The 18,569-nt window shown below is 42.4% G+C and overlaps 1 protein-coding gene across 13 annotated transcripts in view; it reads left to right on the forward strand.

Annotated features, from left to right (window-relative positions):
• The window catches only part of PSD3 (pleckstrin and Sec7 domain containing 3), a 188,773-nt gene that overhangs the window by 108,878 nt on the left and 61,326 nt on the right, over positions 1–18,569 (forward strand). Inside the window, exon 10 of one of the 13 annotated variants that reach the window (XM_061633327.1) lies at positions 10,461–12,147. The exons of 11 other annotated variants lie outside the window; for them this stretch is intronic. In XM_061633327.1, the coding sequence (XP_061489311.1) occupies positions 10,461–10,463 (3 nt within the window). In that variant the 3' untranslated portion in view covers positions 10,464–12,147. Of the gene's footprint in view, positions 1–7,082; positions 7,434–10,460; positions 12,148–18,569 lie in introns of those variants that run through there. One more of the 13 variants, XM_061633383.1, reaches the window with a different exon arrangement.

Raw genomic sequence — 18,569 nt, forward strand, 5'->3', positions numbered from 1 at the left:
GGAAGGGGGGCATTGCTGCTCTGTCTTAGGTAGCAAAGTTTCTTGGGCTGGCCCTGGTGTTTGGATGTGCCATTGTTTGGTACAAATATATTTTATCCCAGCCATTAAGAACACAAGAACCTCCTTGGATCAGATTTAGACCAGCAGTCTGTTTATGACAATGTCTGATAGGTGGCCAGATACCTCTGGGGGCTCGTACATGACTAAGAGATGTTTTAGTAATAAATGGTTATCATTTATGATTATTTGATATATTTTAGGCTGCTAGATATTTTATGGTTGAAAAGAACCAGGAACAAACTAGCATCCAGTACACAAAAGCTGATTTGGGTTGCAGAAATACAGTTTCTTTGTCCTCTTTAATACCCTGTCAGCTATAATCAAGCTTGTTACATTAAATATTGTAGTAGTTTTATAAGAAGATTGGCAAATAAATTCTGAGCTCCTTATTAAACATCATTATTGTGTTAGGTTTTTTTTTTTATTAAAACGAAATAGTGCAAATAGTGTGTTATGGAAGATAGTAAACATTTCTTTGGAACTGGGAAATCTTTAATTTGATGTCACGTATATTCCAGTCCCTGTGACATATTACTCCCACCTTGGTGTGGGAAGAAAACAAATTTCCAAACATGTCCTTTGATGGTCCACCTACTGATCTGCTAGAATTTTTTTGTTCCATGCTGCAGCTAGGCTAAAGGAGGAAGAGAACTATAATTTATACTAGATCCTTTAAAAATCTCAACACCCCCCACACTACTGTTTTGGGAATTATTAGTGTGCAAATCTGTGTTTTTAAATGGCAAGGGTAATTCTGTGTTAAATAGTTTAAAATGTTGCTTTCTCTGCCTGATGAGATTGGTTGTTATTTGGATGTTACTGTTCTGCCTCATTACTGAGCAGCATCACTTGGGTTTTAGTCAAGAGGATATTTGTGACAACGTAATTAGCCCCAAATTGGAACAGCATGGGAGGTCATAGGGCTTAAATCATACATTTCAATCAATGGAAATCAAACAAGATTTCAGCACTGACATGGATTATTGTCTTCTGATTCAGGAATTGTGCCTGTTTCCTGAGAGACAGGGAGACCTCCTGCAGTGTGCTGAGGCTTGCTTTGACAGTCAGCTGTCCAGTTTCTGGACCAATGTAAAGATCCTTTTTTGAAGAATATCTCCCTGTCCCAGAAACACTTAAAAGAAACCAGTTTTGTCTTGGAATTTAGAAGTGGCAACTTTTCTGATGGCCGAAGAGCCAGGTTTATGACATTTTCTCTGGAATGAACATAGCCATCCATCCTACCTATCCATCGCTGACTGGCCATGTTGCTTGGAATTTGCTCACATGTAAAAGAACATACTCTGGTGATTGTCCCTCCAATAGTATAGTACAAGTAATGTGAGATGTGGCCCAAAAGCTCTTCCATTCTCATCCATCACATCTCAAGAAGTGCCTTTCTCTGTATGAACTCCCTAAGAACTTCTGAGGGCTTAACTGTGAGATGTTAGATTTGTGGAGACTGGGATGGGGTCGGGAATGGGGGCTAGGCCTTCTCTGCTGTGGCATGGTAGTTATAGAATACCTTCCCTAAGGAAATCTTGCTGGCATCCTACACCTTGATGATTTTAGGTGGCAAATAAGAACACAAAGGTATAGTATAGAGAATTAGTTGTAAGGCACAGGATTCCTGGTTCAAATTTGTCACCTCAGAATTCAGTATGTGAGCTAAGACAAACCTCTTTCACATATATGTAAATACGAACTGACTTTAACTGGGTCTGTCTAATTCAGTGTTATCTGCTCTCACCAGCAGTGACTCTCTAAGATCTCAGGCAAGAGGTATTTCATAGTTCTACTAACCTGGGATCCTTTTAACTGGAGATTCAGGAACTGACCCTGGGACTGCATGCTCTACCACTGAGTTATGGCTCCTCCGCAATCTAGGGAGAAGTCTGGCCTCATTACAGGATTGCTATAAGGATGGTTGAGAATTTTTGTAAAGTGCTTTGAACAGTTGGAAGTGCTTTGTAGTACTTGTAAAATGCTTTGAGTTGTAGTAGTAGTAGTAGTAGTAGTAGAACAAGTAGATGTAATAGGTGTTGTTAATTGTTCTTTTTTTTTTTTTGTAAGAGCAGCTGCCGGCATAATATAAGGTGTTCTCTTTCAGGGCCGGTGCCAGACATTCTGGGGCCCTTGGGCACTAGCTTGCCCCGGCATGCTCGTGTACTCACACGTTTGCTTACCTGTCTCTAGCAGGGAGGGAGCTTCTTCTGCACACCTGTTCGCTGGCTCCATCTCTCCTGTCTTTTGCGGCTGCACAGGCTGCTATGCATGCTCATCGCTGCCATCAGCCAAGATGGCTCTGGAGGCTTCAGCTCCGGAGGCTTCAGCCCCTTAGGGAAACCTTGGCTGCCATCTTGGTTGATGGCAGTCCTGTGCACGCAGCCTCAAAAGATAGGAGAGACGGGTAGCTGTTGTTTGCCCCCAGTCTCTGATTATCAAATACTGATACTAAATATGGACACCCAAACTTAGGTATCATGACTAACAGCTAGCTATTGATAGTCCTCTCCTCCATGAACTGGAGCATGCTCGTCAAAATGCTGGAGGTTTGATGATTGTGATTCAACCACCAATGTAATAAGAACCTCTTACCTTTTTAAATCCTGGTGGAATAACACTGCTGAGAAATAACTTCACCTCTCTTTGTATAGTTTGTTTCCAGTGCAGAAAGTGGAAAACAACCATCCCAAGATCATCCATGTAAGCAGTAGGAAAAAGATAACACCTGTTCTGTCCCTCTGTCTCCCAGTGTCAGGTTGATCTATCACCTTTTTGTAAGCACCTGTCACAGTGAGGCCCTGATGGGTAATTGATGTGTGTGATCACAGAGAAATCAGAAAGGCAGTATAGACTGGTGTGTGTGTTTGGCCCATAAAGATTTAAGGTGATGGGAATGTAATACGTTCTGAGAATATGTATAAAATTTAACCCAGAGCTAACAAAGGCCCTTTGCAGTGCCCAGGAATGCTGACCTTGCCCCAGTCATGAATTCCTGGCAGTTCTCATAGATGCCAACTAGGCTTTGACATCATTCTTTTCTGGTAATGTTAGTATAGCAAAGAGGGACTTGGACCATATACAGAATTTATTTCTGTATATGGTCAGTATCTATTTGAGGGAGGTAAGGCAATGAGACTGAAATATATGATGTTCTTTTCAGAAGTACTGAGGGCTAAATGGGGATCCTGGAAGACAAGGGGGTGGTGGACACTACTCTGTTTAATGTGGTGGAGAGTGAATAAAATGCAAAAGAAAAAAGTCAGGAGGTGGGGTCTGTAGAAAGGAGGTTATAGGACAGGAGATCCAGGTATTGGATGGAGGGAGAGAATAACTAGCAACTGGATAGTTGGGTCCCACTGGCAGGAGGAGGTGAAAAAATGTGTGTCATATGCTTGGTATCTGGGAAGGTATTTATGGAGGAAAGATAACATATCTTGGACTGGGAAAATGTAGAATGATGTGCTTCAAGGAGAGAGATGGAGGAGAAAGAAACCTGAAAAAACATTCAGCTCTGAAGGCACACTTTTGATACTGATGGTTGCTCCAGTATCTTACAATGCTCTGAAGCAGGTCTGAAACAGTGGGGCCCACCTGCTTCACTTTAGAATGCTTTGGGGGTAGACCCATTTTGGCTTCAGAGGAGGTCCAAATACCTCCAAAGTGGGCAGCTTCAGTTTGGTTGCAATGCTTCAGTGTGTTGTAGTTGAGCATTGTGAAGGTGGGTTTTTACCGACATACCAATTGAGGAGACAAAGTTTCTGAGCTTTTAGATGATGATGATGATTTTGTCAAAGCAGCAGGCAGGGATGCAGCGAACTGCCAGAACTGTGCAACAGCAGTGAAGTGATCTTTCTAGGAAAAGAGCTCTTAACCACTTTCAAAAAGATGTTTATTTCTTTTCCTTTTCAGATATCGTAGCTCCACAACAGTTTCCATTGTTGCCGGGATTGAGGGAAACTTTCACCCTCTTCTTAAAGGGCACATACCCTAACCCTGTCATATCTCTGTGGTGTTGCCCTAAGTAGCTAACCAAATCAGCTCTTAAGCATTCACTACTGTGCTTGAGAGAGCCAGTGTGGTGTAGTGGTTAGAGCATTAGACTACGACTTGGGAGACCAGGGTTCAAATCCCCACACAGCCATGAGGCTCACTGGGTGACCTTGGGCCAGTCACTGCCTCTCAGCCTCAGAGGAAGGCAATGGTTAAACCTCCTCTGAATACCGCTTACCATGAAACCCCTATTCATAGGGTCGCCATAAGTCAGAATCGACTTGAAGGCAGTCCATTTCCATTTTACTGTGCTTGAGGAGCCATCCCCTGATGATTGCAGCGCTGGTGGATGTTTCATACAAACATATTGAAACTCAGTAGACCTTTTTCCTATCATACACCAGTGTTTTAAAAAGCATTGACAAAGCTTCAATACCTGCATAAGAGATGAACATGCAGGTGTTGTTGTTTGTGAACTCTTTACAATGTTCTCACACCCAAACCTCTTGAACCAACCCCACTCTCCCCATGCAATATATTGCAAAAGGTTCTTGTCCACCTCCTGTATGTTGACTTTGTTTACTTAGCAATAGCATTTCCTCCAGTGGCTTTCTGAAGTAGAGCGCATTGGTAACTCTAATCTAAACAGTTTCCTTAAATAAAAGTAAGTGCATGTTTTCCTGCATAATGTATCTGACATGTTCTTACTACTTGAATATCTTAAACTCCCAAAGTATTCAGCAACGTTTACCACCTGGGGAGGTGGCTATCGATAAGAAGGGTGGGAGGGAAGAGGTACGCCAGCATTTTGCACCCATAAGCCTGCCTATACATATGTGTGCACTAAGAGTTGAGACGTATTCTCACCTCCTCATGAAGCTTTCAGTTCTCGTGGCTTTGGGGAAGGGGACGAAGCCTGAGGGACTCCGATAAAACATTTTAAATTAATGAAATAGTGCACACAAAATGCAAAACAAAGGCAGTGATTTATTAAGGACATTTAATATATATATGTTGGGGATAATGAAAGTTGAACCGATAATGTGCGGAACAACCAGTCATTGTGCATATTTACCACACTTCCTGGAGAATGTGTACATAATCTGTCCACGAAGAGGGAATTGTGCATATTTCCAGGTCCATATACATGATCTCCTACAGACTTTGGGGTCTGTGCATACTCGATTGCATTTTGTATATTCTCTGGGCAATATGTACTTTTTCTGGTCAATATAAATAGTCTCCAATAGGCCTTAAGGACTGCATATCTTAAGAGTCTTTTGTATATTCTGTGGGCAGTAGTCTCCATAAACACAGGAAAACATGCATACGTCAGCTTAATCTGGACATAATTTTTCCCTTCCTGCAATAAGGATAGTCTGCAAGTAACTTTAAAGATTAAAGTGCAAAAGGTAGTCTTATATGAAGGAATTTTGTATATTGATAGTTGAGTGTACTTTGTCTGCAAGTGATGTTGGGTAATGTTCACAAATAACCTGTAACTGCATAGACTGATCTGAAGGCTGTGTGTATATATGTATATAAATAATTAGGGAATGTGCCTGGTAAATGGGGATAACTGGAGTGCATGCCCTTTCTGGCATTTGGGACTGCGTTCCCAGCCATCTGCAGTTCAACTTTGTCTTTACCTACTCCAGCCAGTGCTGCTGGCTGACCCTCCCTCCATGTGCCAGGCGTACTAGGGATCGGTTCTCATCTGAGCTTTGTTACTATGGTTACATACAATCTGCTATGTTCTGGGTCTCCATGAGCTAGAAATGATATGTGTGGGGGGTGGACTTTGTAGCCTTTAGGTAAACATCACAATTCCCTTATAAGGAACTTACTTCCCTTCTGCCTTTTAAAACTCGGCAAAATCCCTCCCTCCTGTGCAGGGGTTTAAGGGTTGGTCTGGTTGGCGAAACAGAACTAGAACTGGACTGACATCATAGCGTTTGTCATGTTGTTCACTTGTGCTGATCTGAAGGCTGAAATTAGCCACACTTTTTAAGTCTCTTCCACTAGTTACTTTGGGAAAAGTGGTTCACATACATACCTTTGCTGGCAAGGGTGGGAGAGTGAGTTTTTGCCTTCCAGGTGTAAAGCTATTGAAGTGTGTGACCTTGTGGCTCAATTAATGAATCTGAACAATGAGAATGAGCATATATTTAATGTCTTTTTTCCCTTTCTCCCCCCTGAAAAAAACCCTCTAAAAGTTGAACTAAGACACAAACTTTAAATCTGTAAGCCTATGGGGTAAGTTATATGGGGTAAGTTTCACTGAACTCAGTGGAACTGAAATATCATCCTATGTAACATTTATCACCATCACATAGCATTTTACATACATTGCCCTAGTAATCCTAGCTGTAGGTGCGGAGCTGACAGAGTGAGGCTTGCCTAAGTAGAGGTAAATCTGAACTGGAGACCTGATTCACAGTACCATCTCTTAGCCACTGAGTGCTTCTTACTTGGTTCTGAATATATAGTACGTGCACTGGACTGCACTGTAAGTCTTGTAATTAAGAGCTGTGTGTGCAGCCTGTCCTGTGAGCAAGCAACATCTTGTTTCACTGGGCTTGCCTTTCCTAAGATATTTTCCAATATGTTTAGGGTTTCCTCCCCTGTTTCTTTTTGAAGCAGCCACTACCTGGTAGGCTCATATCCTCAGGGCTGTCTTTTATTTGTGCTGTCTTAATTTTAATGTGCTTAATGCGCTGTGACACGGCATTGCTAGAATACAAGTGTTGCCTGTCTGCAATCAAAAATGAATTGGTTTTTGTTTGGCCTTTTGCCATCTGTTCTGCTATTTGAAACTGACACTCTTGAGTTGCGCTGAGTGTGTGTATGTCTGCTTTGGGAAAGGATGGTGATGTGTGCTGAGCAGCAGGATACCAAGTAGGGGTGGGGTTTCCACCCTTTTATATTTTGCAGCCAGTGACGTGAGCAATGCCTGGAACAATCACGCTGCCTCAAAACAGTGTAGTTGAAGATGCTCTCTCTGTGTGTGTATGTGTGTGGTGGTAGTGGAGAACCAGCTTGGTGCATTTTCAAGCAAACACTGATTGCTACAGCTTAAGCTGCACAGAGATTTCTGTCTTTCTAAACTGCTCCGAAGAGAATTTGTGAAGTGTGGTTTATTTCTCCTCTCTCCCCTCTCCCCTTTCATATATATATATATATTCTCTATATATAGAGAGTATTTTATTTACTTTGTGGAAATGATTGGAGTTAATAGTGTTCAGAGTACCAGCAAGGTCCGGGTGAGAGCTACAGGTTCGGTGAAATACCCACGAGAGGACCCAGTCTGGCGGCAAACCCACCGCTCAAAGTCTATGAAAATTTCCAACTCCACTGAGTTTTCTGCTAAAGAAGCCAAGGTAAATGAACATAAAATTGCATATAGATCTCCACAACATTTATGTCAGCTGTGTAAGGACATACTGGTCTTGAGCCTTCAGAAGATAGTTCTTACAGAATGCTGTGGGGAGGAAATAAGCTTGGGGGAAAACAGACCCTAGACTGAACGTAGATGCTGGATGGGTTGGATAGACTTTTAGAGAATGTCTCTTTGTGGAGCTGCATTTAACAGCAAATGCTGTCAACCTGGTAACTATACAAGCCAGCTGCTGTTTTTATCTCGGGAAATTTACCTGCATTACACTGGGGGGAGGGGGGAGGAGAGAGAGAGAAAAGCTGCCCTGGAATTTCTAGGCAGAAATGCTCTGCATGCTGGATGCATTTCACTTCTCCCTTAGTGTGTGCCAGTTGTATGATTCAAGTGATGTTTTCAAAATGCATGGCTAAATATTGCCATGAAATATTCATTATTACTTTTCTGTGAGTGTGGAGGGCATTGTATTTTTTTAAAAAAATTGTCATCTGTGTACTTGGTTTGTCACTGCAGACGATATCAAGCTGGCTCCAGCCACCTGCTCTGGGAGCTGTTTGGAGTGCCTTTAAACTGTCGTATTGCGTTCTATTCTGCCGTTGTTGTTGTTGTTGTTTTAAAAGCAAGATTATGTAGGGTTTCCTGGGTCCCTCTGAGAACTGCTGAATAGCCTAGTCTGGGCATCTGCATATGCGCATGATTGAGCCCAAATTTAACCGTTACCCTTTCTGTTGCTTTCCTCCTGTCGCAGCACATAATGGCAATGTTATTCTACTAGCATGCAAGTCAGGAAGAACAGTAATTGTTTTATTAGGGAGGAGGGTAAAAAAAAAAAGCTCCCAATAAATGTGCAGTCTTGGAAGTAAGATGTACATGCTCTTATTGCTACCTGTATGCACTTGATGCTTATGCACACATTCCCTTGTCCTTCAGTGTTCCCCTCCCCTTTGCATCATGCTGCTTTCAGGGTGCCACCTTCTAAATATCCATCTACATTGGAACCTCACCAGTACCAGATGTATGGGTGGGGAGGGTGGTCAAGCATGCCAAAATCATGTGGACTTAATAAGCATCTTTAACTTGTTACTGTCCTATTGTAATTCTTTAAGATACACATTTACACTTTTGTAACCATTTGCAAGGGGAGGGAAAGGACTGGAATTCTCAAGGTTGCACCAACGTTTATAGACATTTCTTTCATTCAAGTTTCTCCTGTTCCCCACACCACCTTGAAAGAATGCTATTGTGACAAAATAATAGATCATCCCAGTTAGTATTCACCTCCTGTGGTGAGATCTAGCTAGTTTGCAACAAATGAAAGATATATATTGAAATCCCAGCACATAACACACGCACACTCTGTTAAGCTGGTGTGCTACTAAGCATGTTGCGATCATGATTAGTCACAAGGGACATCCCTAGGGGAAGGGCCACAGCTCAGTGACAGAGTACTTGCTTTTTGCATGCAAAAGGTCCCAGGTTCAATCCTTAGCTGGGAAAGACTCCTCTCTGAAACTCTTGAGCACTTTGGCCAGGTAGTGTAGACAATACTGAACTAAGGTCTGATGGTGTAAGACGGATTTCTCTGTTCCTATTCTCTAATATAGTATCTTCAGACAAGTACCGCACCCCCTTTTCCTATGAGCCTTTGAGTGATAGCCTGAACTTGCTAATTCTCAGTGCTCTACGTCACCTTTTCCAACCTTTGGGTCCCCAGATATTGCTGGACTACAAGTCCCATCAGCCCCAGCCAACATGGCCAGTGGTCATGGAATTATGGAAACTGTAGTCCAGAAACATCTGGGGATTTAAAGGTTGGGAAAGGCTGCCTAGGTCCTGTTGTAACCTAAGGACAGTTCACACATGCTTATTACTCGTTCGCGATATTATCACATGATTAACCATCAGAGATTATTCATTCTGTGTCAGCTCAAACATGATACTTTTCAACTGAGGAAGTTCACAGATTTGGCTGATAGCCACCAAGTGTTTAAATTCCAGAGAGCTAGTTGTGTTGGTCAATTACAGCAAATGCAAAAAGGAGCCTTGCAGCATGTTAAAGATGAACAGATATATTGTGAGAGAACTTTTTGTGGTGTAGAGCCCAGTTCAGCTGTCATGAACGATGGAAGTTCAAGGATTGTTGATGCACATGTGTGAACCAGGCCTTAGAAGAGTTTCTTTATGCACCTCTGTCACCCAGCTGAATTTAGTGAGATTATTTGTTTGTGTATAAAGTAATCCCCTTTAAGGATTCAGTCTCTCATATATGAAATTTTTAGTCCTATACAAAATATGATCAAAGCAACGTACAATAAAAATGTAAGACATACACATTTAATTAGCCCCGGCACTAAATGAAAATGTGATGGACAGTGAACCAGGAGAAGACGCAATAGAATGACCTTCAGCATGGTCTCATGGAAATCATTTAAACATTGAGTGACTCAGTTTCTCTTCTGCCCCCATATCCATGTGGTCCATCTATATCCCTTCCCCTATTATTTCAAACTGAGTGGAGAGAGAGGGCAGGACTGAGTCTCTGAAAATGATGGCCCAAGGAGATACCTGAGGTATGCAGGGAAATCTTGGTTTAGAAAAGACCCTCCCCCAAGCTCTTTCCCAACCCCCAAACAGTTGGAGGCTAAGGACTGTGAATGACTGGCCTCATGTTGCCAGTAAATGTTTGTAGCAGGGAGGAGTGCCCCAGCTCTCAGTCACTGGAGTATGGAATTATGCTGATTGTGAGCTCCATCCTAATATTCTTTAGGGTGCCCTTTACTTTCTCCCATATAAATGAATAGCCACTATTCAGTCGAGTAGGTGAGTTAAAAGTGGTGATATTATTGTGATGAGGACAAGACCTGTACATCCTACAGCTTAATGGCCTGATCCCTGACAGTAATCCTGCAGGGGTGTGCACTGACACATTGCACCGTCCTTGGTGGTGCTTCCTATACTTGGAGACCAACCATCCATCTACACATTCTAATGAAATGCATTTGCTACGTTACAGTGAATGCATAAGAAGTGGGGAGGCGCTGGCTAAAGGTATTGCTTCTCACAAGTGTGAAAAGGAGGATTGGGCCGGCTCTGTCATGCCCCAGGTGAAGCAACATACTTCAGGTTGCACCATGAAGGACCATATCGACGAGGACAGGAATTCGGTATCTGAATGCTACAAAAAGACTTTTCAAAGTATTGACCATCGTGTGGATTATTTGGGCTCTGCTTCAGGCAACAAAATGTTTTGGACTGGGGAGTATTTTACAGCTCTCAGTGTTGGCTCAATAATCTAATGAAATCACGAGATTAAAACAATCTGTTTTCTGGAACATAGTGGAAGATATCCCTCTCATAAAACATTTAGGGGGGAAAGTGAGATTATGAAATAAGGATTAGTCAATTTTATTTCAAACTCTTTCCTCCCCCTGCCCCACCTGCCTGGTTCTAGCTGCTGCCTTAAAAATTGCTTTCATTTTAAATTGCTTTGCTCAACACATAAAACAGAAGTTAGTAGATATATTTTAGCATTTCTATAGGGCTTTAGCGCAAAACGCTATGTAGGATTTAATTCATCATTGCAACAAGGTGGCAAGCTATCTCAGTGTGCAGCTTCCATTTAACTGAGAAAGTGAGCCTGGAAGAGAGGAACTTATAAAAGACCAACAAAGTCGGGTTGTACTCAGGACTTGAGACCAAATATCTCGGTTTTCAAATCTCTGAATGCTGCATCCATTGGAACACACATCAGAGAGGGATAAGAGACCGGTAAGGAGACAAATGAGATCATTTCTTCTAACAGCAGAACTTCTTTTAACACAGCCAGACAGCCAGCCATGTCTTCCTCTGAAATATCGTAAGCTATTTGGTACTCAAGCAAGCCAGTTCACTCTCCCCTTCCTTTTCTGCTTTCTTTCCCAGTTGACAATCAACATTCCATGGTCTTGGTGAACACTTGAGCATTTTCAGCCCTCATTGAGCTGTTGGAGTGGTGTGGGTGTGACTCCTTTAGTTTTTTAAAAAAGTTTTTAATTTTGTGCTTGTGAAGACCTTGGGGCTCTACCCCCTGAAGGGTGATACCTCCCTCTTGTTTCTTAGGGGTCACGGTTTGGCTTTAACCCTGTTGGCGTGGGTGCTTAGCACCTCTGGCAGAACACTTGTGAGCATGCACAGAATGCTTTTCCTGAGTGAGGCAGTTGTTTTTGTAAAGAATCGAAGGGCTAACCTTATTTAAGCCTTTGCAAAGTGCCATCCCCCCCACCTCCCAGAAAATAGGTTTAAAAAGTGTAAGGGCAGTGTGCCCCTTTGAAGGGCTCTGCCTTTTTGATTTTAAACAAACACATCTTATTGGAAAAATAACAAAACCATCAAATATTTGAATCTTTTCTGTTAGATTTTACATCCTCTTATTCCAGCAAGGAGGATGAGATTGTGGCCAGGCAGGTAAAATTTTCACCAGTTAGAAGTCCTGCAATGACAAAGCAGTATAGCTTCTTATCTCCAGGCTTAAGTGTAAGGTTCTACTTTAGATTTCAGCACCAAGGTGGTTTGTATAGCTCCTGTCTTTTTTTTTTTTTTTGTATGGCTTGAACGAAAGATGCAGAAATAACAGGCCTATTATCACACAATGAGTCAGGGGTGGAGCTGAGAACGGATGCCAGCTGTCCTGACTCCCCCTCATCCCATTTCAAAATGCCAAACATCCCTCACAAACATGCATGGACATATGTGCACACACGCACACACACATTTTAATTTAGTTTAGCTAATCCAGTGCTAATGTGGATGATTGTTTACAGTTGGTGACATCAAATTGCCTAGTCACTTGTGGGGGGGGGGGAGGAGAGTGAGCTGCACACTAACTTAATTATTTTTTTCCACATGGAGCAGACTTGGTTTGTATTGAGTTATGTGCTCACATATAACAAGCTTGAGTTCTGTCTCAGCATCAAGCAGTCAATCATGAGTAAAATTAAAACAAAGCTGGAATTGTTTAAAAGTGTGGAAGTTCAGGATTTTGAATTGCAAAATGCTGATCCCCAGACTAGTACGTCATCAGTAAAACAGAAAATAAAAGCTTTGCTGTCTAAAGCCCAGGTCTCTTCTTTCCGATAGTTGCTTTATAAAACCCACCAGCTGGTATTCTTGAGTGTAATAATGCTACTTTTCCTCCCTTTTGCAGGAGCCCTTGGTGCAAGCTTATTCTGTTAGTCGCTCAGATCTTTTTAACTAGCCTGCTGTAGTAGCCCCCAGCAATTATGATATGAGATTTAACAATTCCAGTTTGTAGTCAGTGTCATGGCCCCGTCAGAGGACTCCTCAGATGAGGACGACTTGGGAGTAACAGCAGCAGACCCAGGAGCAGCAGGAGACACGGAGGAGCCTCCTGAGAATCCAGCTCCTTCTGCCCCTCAGCTGCAGAGCACCCCAGGGACAGCAGAGGCCCTGCAGCCAGACACAGACAGTGAACAGGATACTCCCCCCTCACCTGCAGAACGTAGACAGCAGAAGGTCAGGCAGAAGAGAGGCAGGCCTGTCTCCTTAAGGCCCAAACGCTGAGGGCTCACACCTGCTGTCCATCCTGCTCTTTATAAGGCACACCTTGGCTGCAGCTTGTTACTGACTGCAACGTCAGGCGTGGCTTTGTGTAGACCTAGTTTCCCTGCAGCATCTCTTTGACTGACCTCCTTGGCAATTGATCCCGGACCTCCACTGACCTCTGGACTTCTGACTCGGCAAGTACGCTTCGGATAGGCCTGGCAGATTTACAACCCGACTGCTGGCTAAGGACTTTCCTTCCCTGCCAAAGACCCAGGAATTTCCAGCCCCCCCTGACACTGCTGATGCAGTGTAGAGCTGACAGTCAGTGAGAGTGACGGATTAATCCTTTTAATTCCATGAATTGCTTTTAAAGGGGCTAATAAAAAATAAGAGTCTCAAAACTCCACAAGAAAAATATTCTGACTCCTCCTTGAAATGCAGATGAATTCCTAAGGCTGTTCTGATACTTCCGATATAAATGACAATGCTGCTTATACCATACATTTTTTGCTGGCTATCTCTTTTAACCTGTCCATTTCCTCCTATTAACCAGAATCAGTTTGTCTCCCTGCCCTTGGTCAAGGTGTGTGCTGCAGTTACAGATGTCTTGCAGAGTGTGGTATTGATTTTTCAATTTAGTTTCCTAAGAATCTGTGGCTTCCATTTGGGGTTTGGGGAGGTTCTTACGGTTGCCATGAGATGGCACCCCCCAAGCCCCCTCAAGGTGCACAATATCCAAGGGTGGTAATTGAGGCAGAAAACCCACAAGCGTCTCCTCACTTTTTGGCAAAAACAATGCAATAATAATAATACATTAAATGGTTAACAGTTTGCTGTATTTTCATGACACCCAAAATCAGCTGCCTGGGGCAGCCACATAATTCTGCCTTATGGTAGAACCAGCCATGCTCTGAAGGTAAATGGGCATGACAGGCGAAATCCCAGAAACCAGAAGGCTTGCTTGATAAGATTTTGGGTGCTTCCAGACAGTTGTTTATTGTGGGATTGGTACTTTTAATACATGCAAGATTTATTTTTTTTGCAGCATCTACATGAAGTCATTGTCATCGAATGCGGACCCTGTTTTTGCCCATTTAATCTGGATTTACTCTTTACAGGGGAAAATCCAAGAAATAAAAAAGACAGAAACCCTCTTGCCAGTGACCCATTTGTGATATCTCAACAGCTCATTTTCATTATTAAACCCCTGTCTGGAAGCACCCTTATAGTAGTGCTTCAGTGCTCTGCAAACCTAATTTTTTCCATGTCTTGCAGAACTAGAATAAATTGCGTACAGTATTAAAAATCATGGCCTTGGTGGTGGTTATGGTACATAAATTACAAGGCGATGTACAGAGACATAAAAAACAAAGGCAGATTTACAATTTTAATTTTGGTGGAAGAATTACATACACTTAAATTTCTTCAATTGAAATCAGTGAGACTTCAAAGTGCTTAGCTTTGGCTGGATTGTGTCCAAATCACAATATCATGTTTTTTCTTATAGAATGCCCAGCCTCCAAGAGGTCTTCTGTATCTTGAAAAGTTGTGCAGGGGGGAAGGGAGAATTCCACCTTGTGGTTTTTCCCATTACAGTATTGCAAGAACACCTGCACTAGGCTGACTTTCTCTTCTCCTAAAGATACAGGATCAGTCTCAGGCCCTGAGCCTGGCAACCCTAATCCTAACCATGATTGCACGGGAGTAAATCCCATTGAACTCAATAAGCATGCAAATAATCAGACCTTCCTTCCCTTCTCCTCTCCCTTCCTTCTCCTCTCCCCTCCTCCTTCTTCCCTGCCCACTTCAGCCCTCCCTCCCTTCCTTCTCCTCTCCCCTCCTCCTTCTTCCCTGCCCACTTCAGCCCTCCCTCCCTCCCCCCATTCAGTTTTACATATCCTAAGCATGATTGCACGGGAGTAAATCCCACTGAGCTCGATAAACATGGAAATAATCAAACCTGCCCTTGTCCTCCCTTCCTCTCCTGCCTGCTCCTTTCCCCCCTCCCCTCTGCCCTTCCTCCCCCTCTCCCCTTCCTATCCCCCTGTGGTCAGTTTCACCTATCCCAAGCATGATTGCAGTGGAGTAAATCCCACTGAACTCAATAAGCATGCAAATGATCAGTCCATTCTCAGCAAACTTGCACAGGATCCAATTTCTTACCTCCCAGATTAAAAAGCAGAGAAATTCACTAATAGGCAAAAAAAACTTGCGGTTTAAGAATGTACCTATAGCCCACAGATATTTCTATCAGACTTTAAAAAGCAGAGAGATTGGGCAGCTATAGAGAATGCACCAGGGGAGCAGGAGACTTGACCTCCTCTCTGAAATATTGTACTGCCCTACACATTTGTCAAAATGCAAACACAATTTGGGTTGGTCTTTCACAGTCTAATCCACTTGCTGTGTAGCTTGGAAGAATTTGGTAACGTGCCTCTGAGCATATGGCGAGTGGTGGTAACACCTGCAAATCAGCCCAAATAATAGAAACAAGACATGTGCTGTGCTGATCTTGTTTTATCAGGGAGCAAGCAACAATATTAAGATACAGTTGATATAGTTCAGATAGTCACTTTAAATATGTTTGATTTACTTTGCAATTTTAGTAAAGTTTCCTATAGTAAATAATTTAGTTTTGCTTCTGTTTCTGTGAATATGTGAAGCCCAAAATATATACTAAAAGACTCCAAAAACAATTGTGGAATAATGGCACTGACTATTCTGCAGAATAGTCTCCAGTGGACATCCAGAGTGTCTCAGTTTGCACAAGATAAAACAGTGGGAGGTGAAATATATTCTAGCAAATTTCTAGGTGTACTCTATGTTTTTAATTGACCATGACCATGTTTCCTTAAATGAAGTGGTTTAAACATGGCAGGCTGACAACATGCATCTTGGGCAGGCCAAGTTGGTTTTTTCCAACAGCTAGAGTCATTGTTTAAGTAGCAACATATTGTAATGTCTGATTTTACATCAAACTTCAGTTTCAGATTCAATTAACGCACCCAAAATAGAAATAGAACATAACCTCCAATTTGAAACACAAAAGGCTGTCTTCACCATCATATGACATTGGCCAATAAAAAGTCTTTGAAATTAATAAAAATAAATTTTACATGTTTCTAAGATTAATAAGGAGGAAAATAAAATTTTCTAGATTAGATTCTCTGTAGAAACAATAGTAACACAGGAAAGAAGCAAAGTAAGAAGAACATCAACAAACATACAAAATGTAATTCTCCATCTTTGGAGATGGCAGGTGTTGCCACCACTCACCATATGCTCAGAGGCACGTTACCAAATTCTTCCAAGCTGTGAAAGACCAACCCAAATTGTGTTTGCATTTTGACAAATTTGTAGGGCAGTACAATATCTCAGGAACATGCCTGATCTTGTCTGATCTTGGAAGCTAAGCAGGGTCAGACCTAGTTAGTACTTGGATGGGAGACCGCCTGGGAATACCGGGTGCAGTAGGCTTAGAGGAAGGCAATGGTAAACCACCTCTGAATACCTCTTACCATGAAAACCCTATGAATATATCCAAAAGATTCATAGGGTCGCCATAAGTTGTAGTTGAAGGCATAAAACAACGACAACATCTCAGAGAGGAGGTCAGGTCTTCTGCTCCCCTGGTGCATTCACTATAGCTGCCCAATTTCCCTGCTTTTTAAAGTTTGATAGAAATATCTGTGGGCTATAGGTACATTCTTAAACTGCAAGGTTTTTTGCCTATTAGAGAATTATTATTATATTTACTGCAGAACATACACAGCCGTACCCTTGGTTTCCAGCTTTCCCTCCTAACAGCCCTGAAAGCATGCAGCCAGGTCATGGTGTAATCACTCAATCTTGAACGGGAAACACTTTCTTCCTAAAATAAGCTTTTGTGTTCTGAGCTTAGACAAGCACTAGTAGTTGTGTGTTTAAATAAAAATTGTTTAAAAGGATGTGGCAATGCCAGTTGGCTATAGGTGGTGTTATGAGCAAATGGGGACTTAGTACATAACTTGCAAGGTTTCCTTGCCCTCCCTCTTCAGTGGAGCCAGCATCGCTTTCCTCTTTAAAGGACCCTCAGGGCTGAGTTTCAGGCTTAAAAGCCTCCTGCAATGCCAGCCACCTAATAAGTAATGGGCTCCCCACTGAGCAGTTCCTTAGCATTCAGGGGCTTAGAGTAGTTAGACTTTTTGTTTACCAAAGTGATTTTCCTCTCCACAAATAAGCAGCTGGGATAATTAGTTAAATCTTCATCTTTCCATTCACACCTGGTTGTGCTTTTCATTTCCCTTGCTGATTTCACCTCAGTGGATACTGCAAGTGCTTGTCTGGTTAGCCTTGTCAGGTGTTTACAGTTGCTGACGTTCAGCACATTTGCTTTCGAGAGTGAGTTTTTAAGAAGCCATAGAAAAATATTGAAGTGACGCACAGCTTGAATTTGTGGTAAACACTGAAAGTTGCTGTTGCCCATGATTCTCTGTGGGCATACAACACCACTTTGCCCCTTGGCATTTCTCCAGTGAAAACCCTATATATGTTGCATTGGAAATCAGAATGGAAAACTAGTTCAGTTTTCGCGCCAACAAGAACTGTCATGGTGCATGAATCTACTATTTTTTTTCATTTCCATGTTTGAAATGACTTTAGGGATCCCTTAGCTCTGGAGATGCACTTGCACGCAGGCAGCTCTGCCATGCTGCAAAGTGAAGCAGCCTGCTTCACTTCGGGTCCATGGGGTGGGGGGCGAGATGGATGAACGATGATGGAGATAGGAACTGGTGTCTGAATGACACAGCAAGGCTTTTTAAAGTGTTGGCTTTAGCTGGAGGTGGGATGGATTTGGACTCCATTTCAGTCAGCAAAATGTCTTGGGCTGGCATCCAAAAGAGCACATACAGCCATGTTTGAATATTGGCCTTAGCTGGGGGTAGCCAGTGTAGTAGCCTCCAGATGTTTTGGACTGCACCTCCCACCTTCCCCAGCCAATATGCTCCCAGGCGTTTTAATCACTCTAATCTTTTTAGGTTTTTAATCTTGTATACTAAGTCTTTATTTTTATTTTCTGTTTAACTGTATTTGTTTTTATGTCATATATGTTTTTGTGATTTTATTATTGCCATGTATGTATTTTACCCTATGCTGTTTACCGCCCTGAGAGCTATTTGCTAAGGGCGGTATATAAATGTAACCAAATAAATAAATAAATAAATAAATATGGCCAAATGTCAGAAATGATGGGAGTGTCCCCAGTTTCTGGGAGGCACTATGTTGCCAAGCTTGGCCTTAGTCATTAGCACCTCACAGATGGGCTATGTCACTCATTATCTTAGGTCAGCCTTTCTCAACTAGTGGCCCACCAGATGTTGTTGGACCACAGTTCCCATCTTTCCTGACCGTTGGCAATGCTGGCTGAGGCTGATGGGAGTTGTGGTCCAACAACATCTGGTGGCCCACTAGTTGGGAAAGGCTATCTTAGGTGGACACCGCAAAATGTACAAGGCAACTGAGTATATCATACACTTATGCAGCCAATGACAAATTTGATTTTACCTCTGTGTAATAGCTCTGTGTTGGATTTAGGAGGCCT

This window comes from Rhineura floridana, chromosome 1, assembly GCF_030035675.1.
Source record: "Rhineura floridana isolate rRhiFlo1 chromosome 1, rRhiFlo1.hap2, whole genome shotgun sequence".
In the NCBI taxonomy this organism is placed as follows: Eukaryota; Metazoa; Chordata; class Lepidosauria; order Squamata; family Rhineuridae; genus Rhineura; species Rhineura floridana.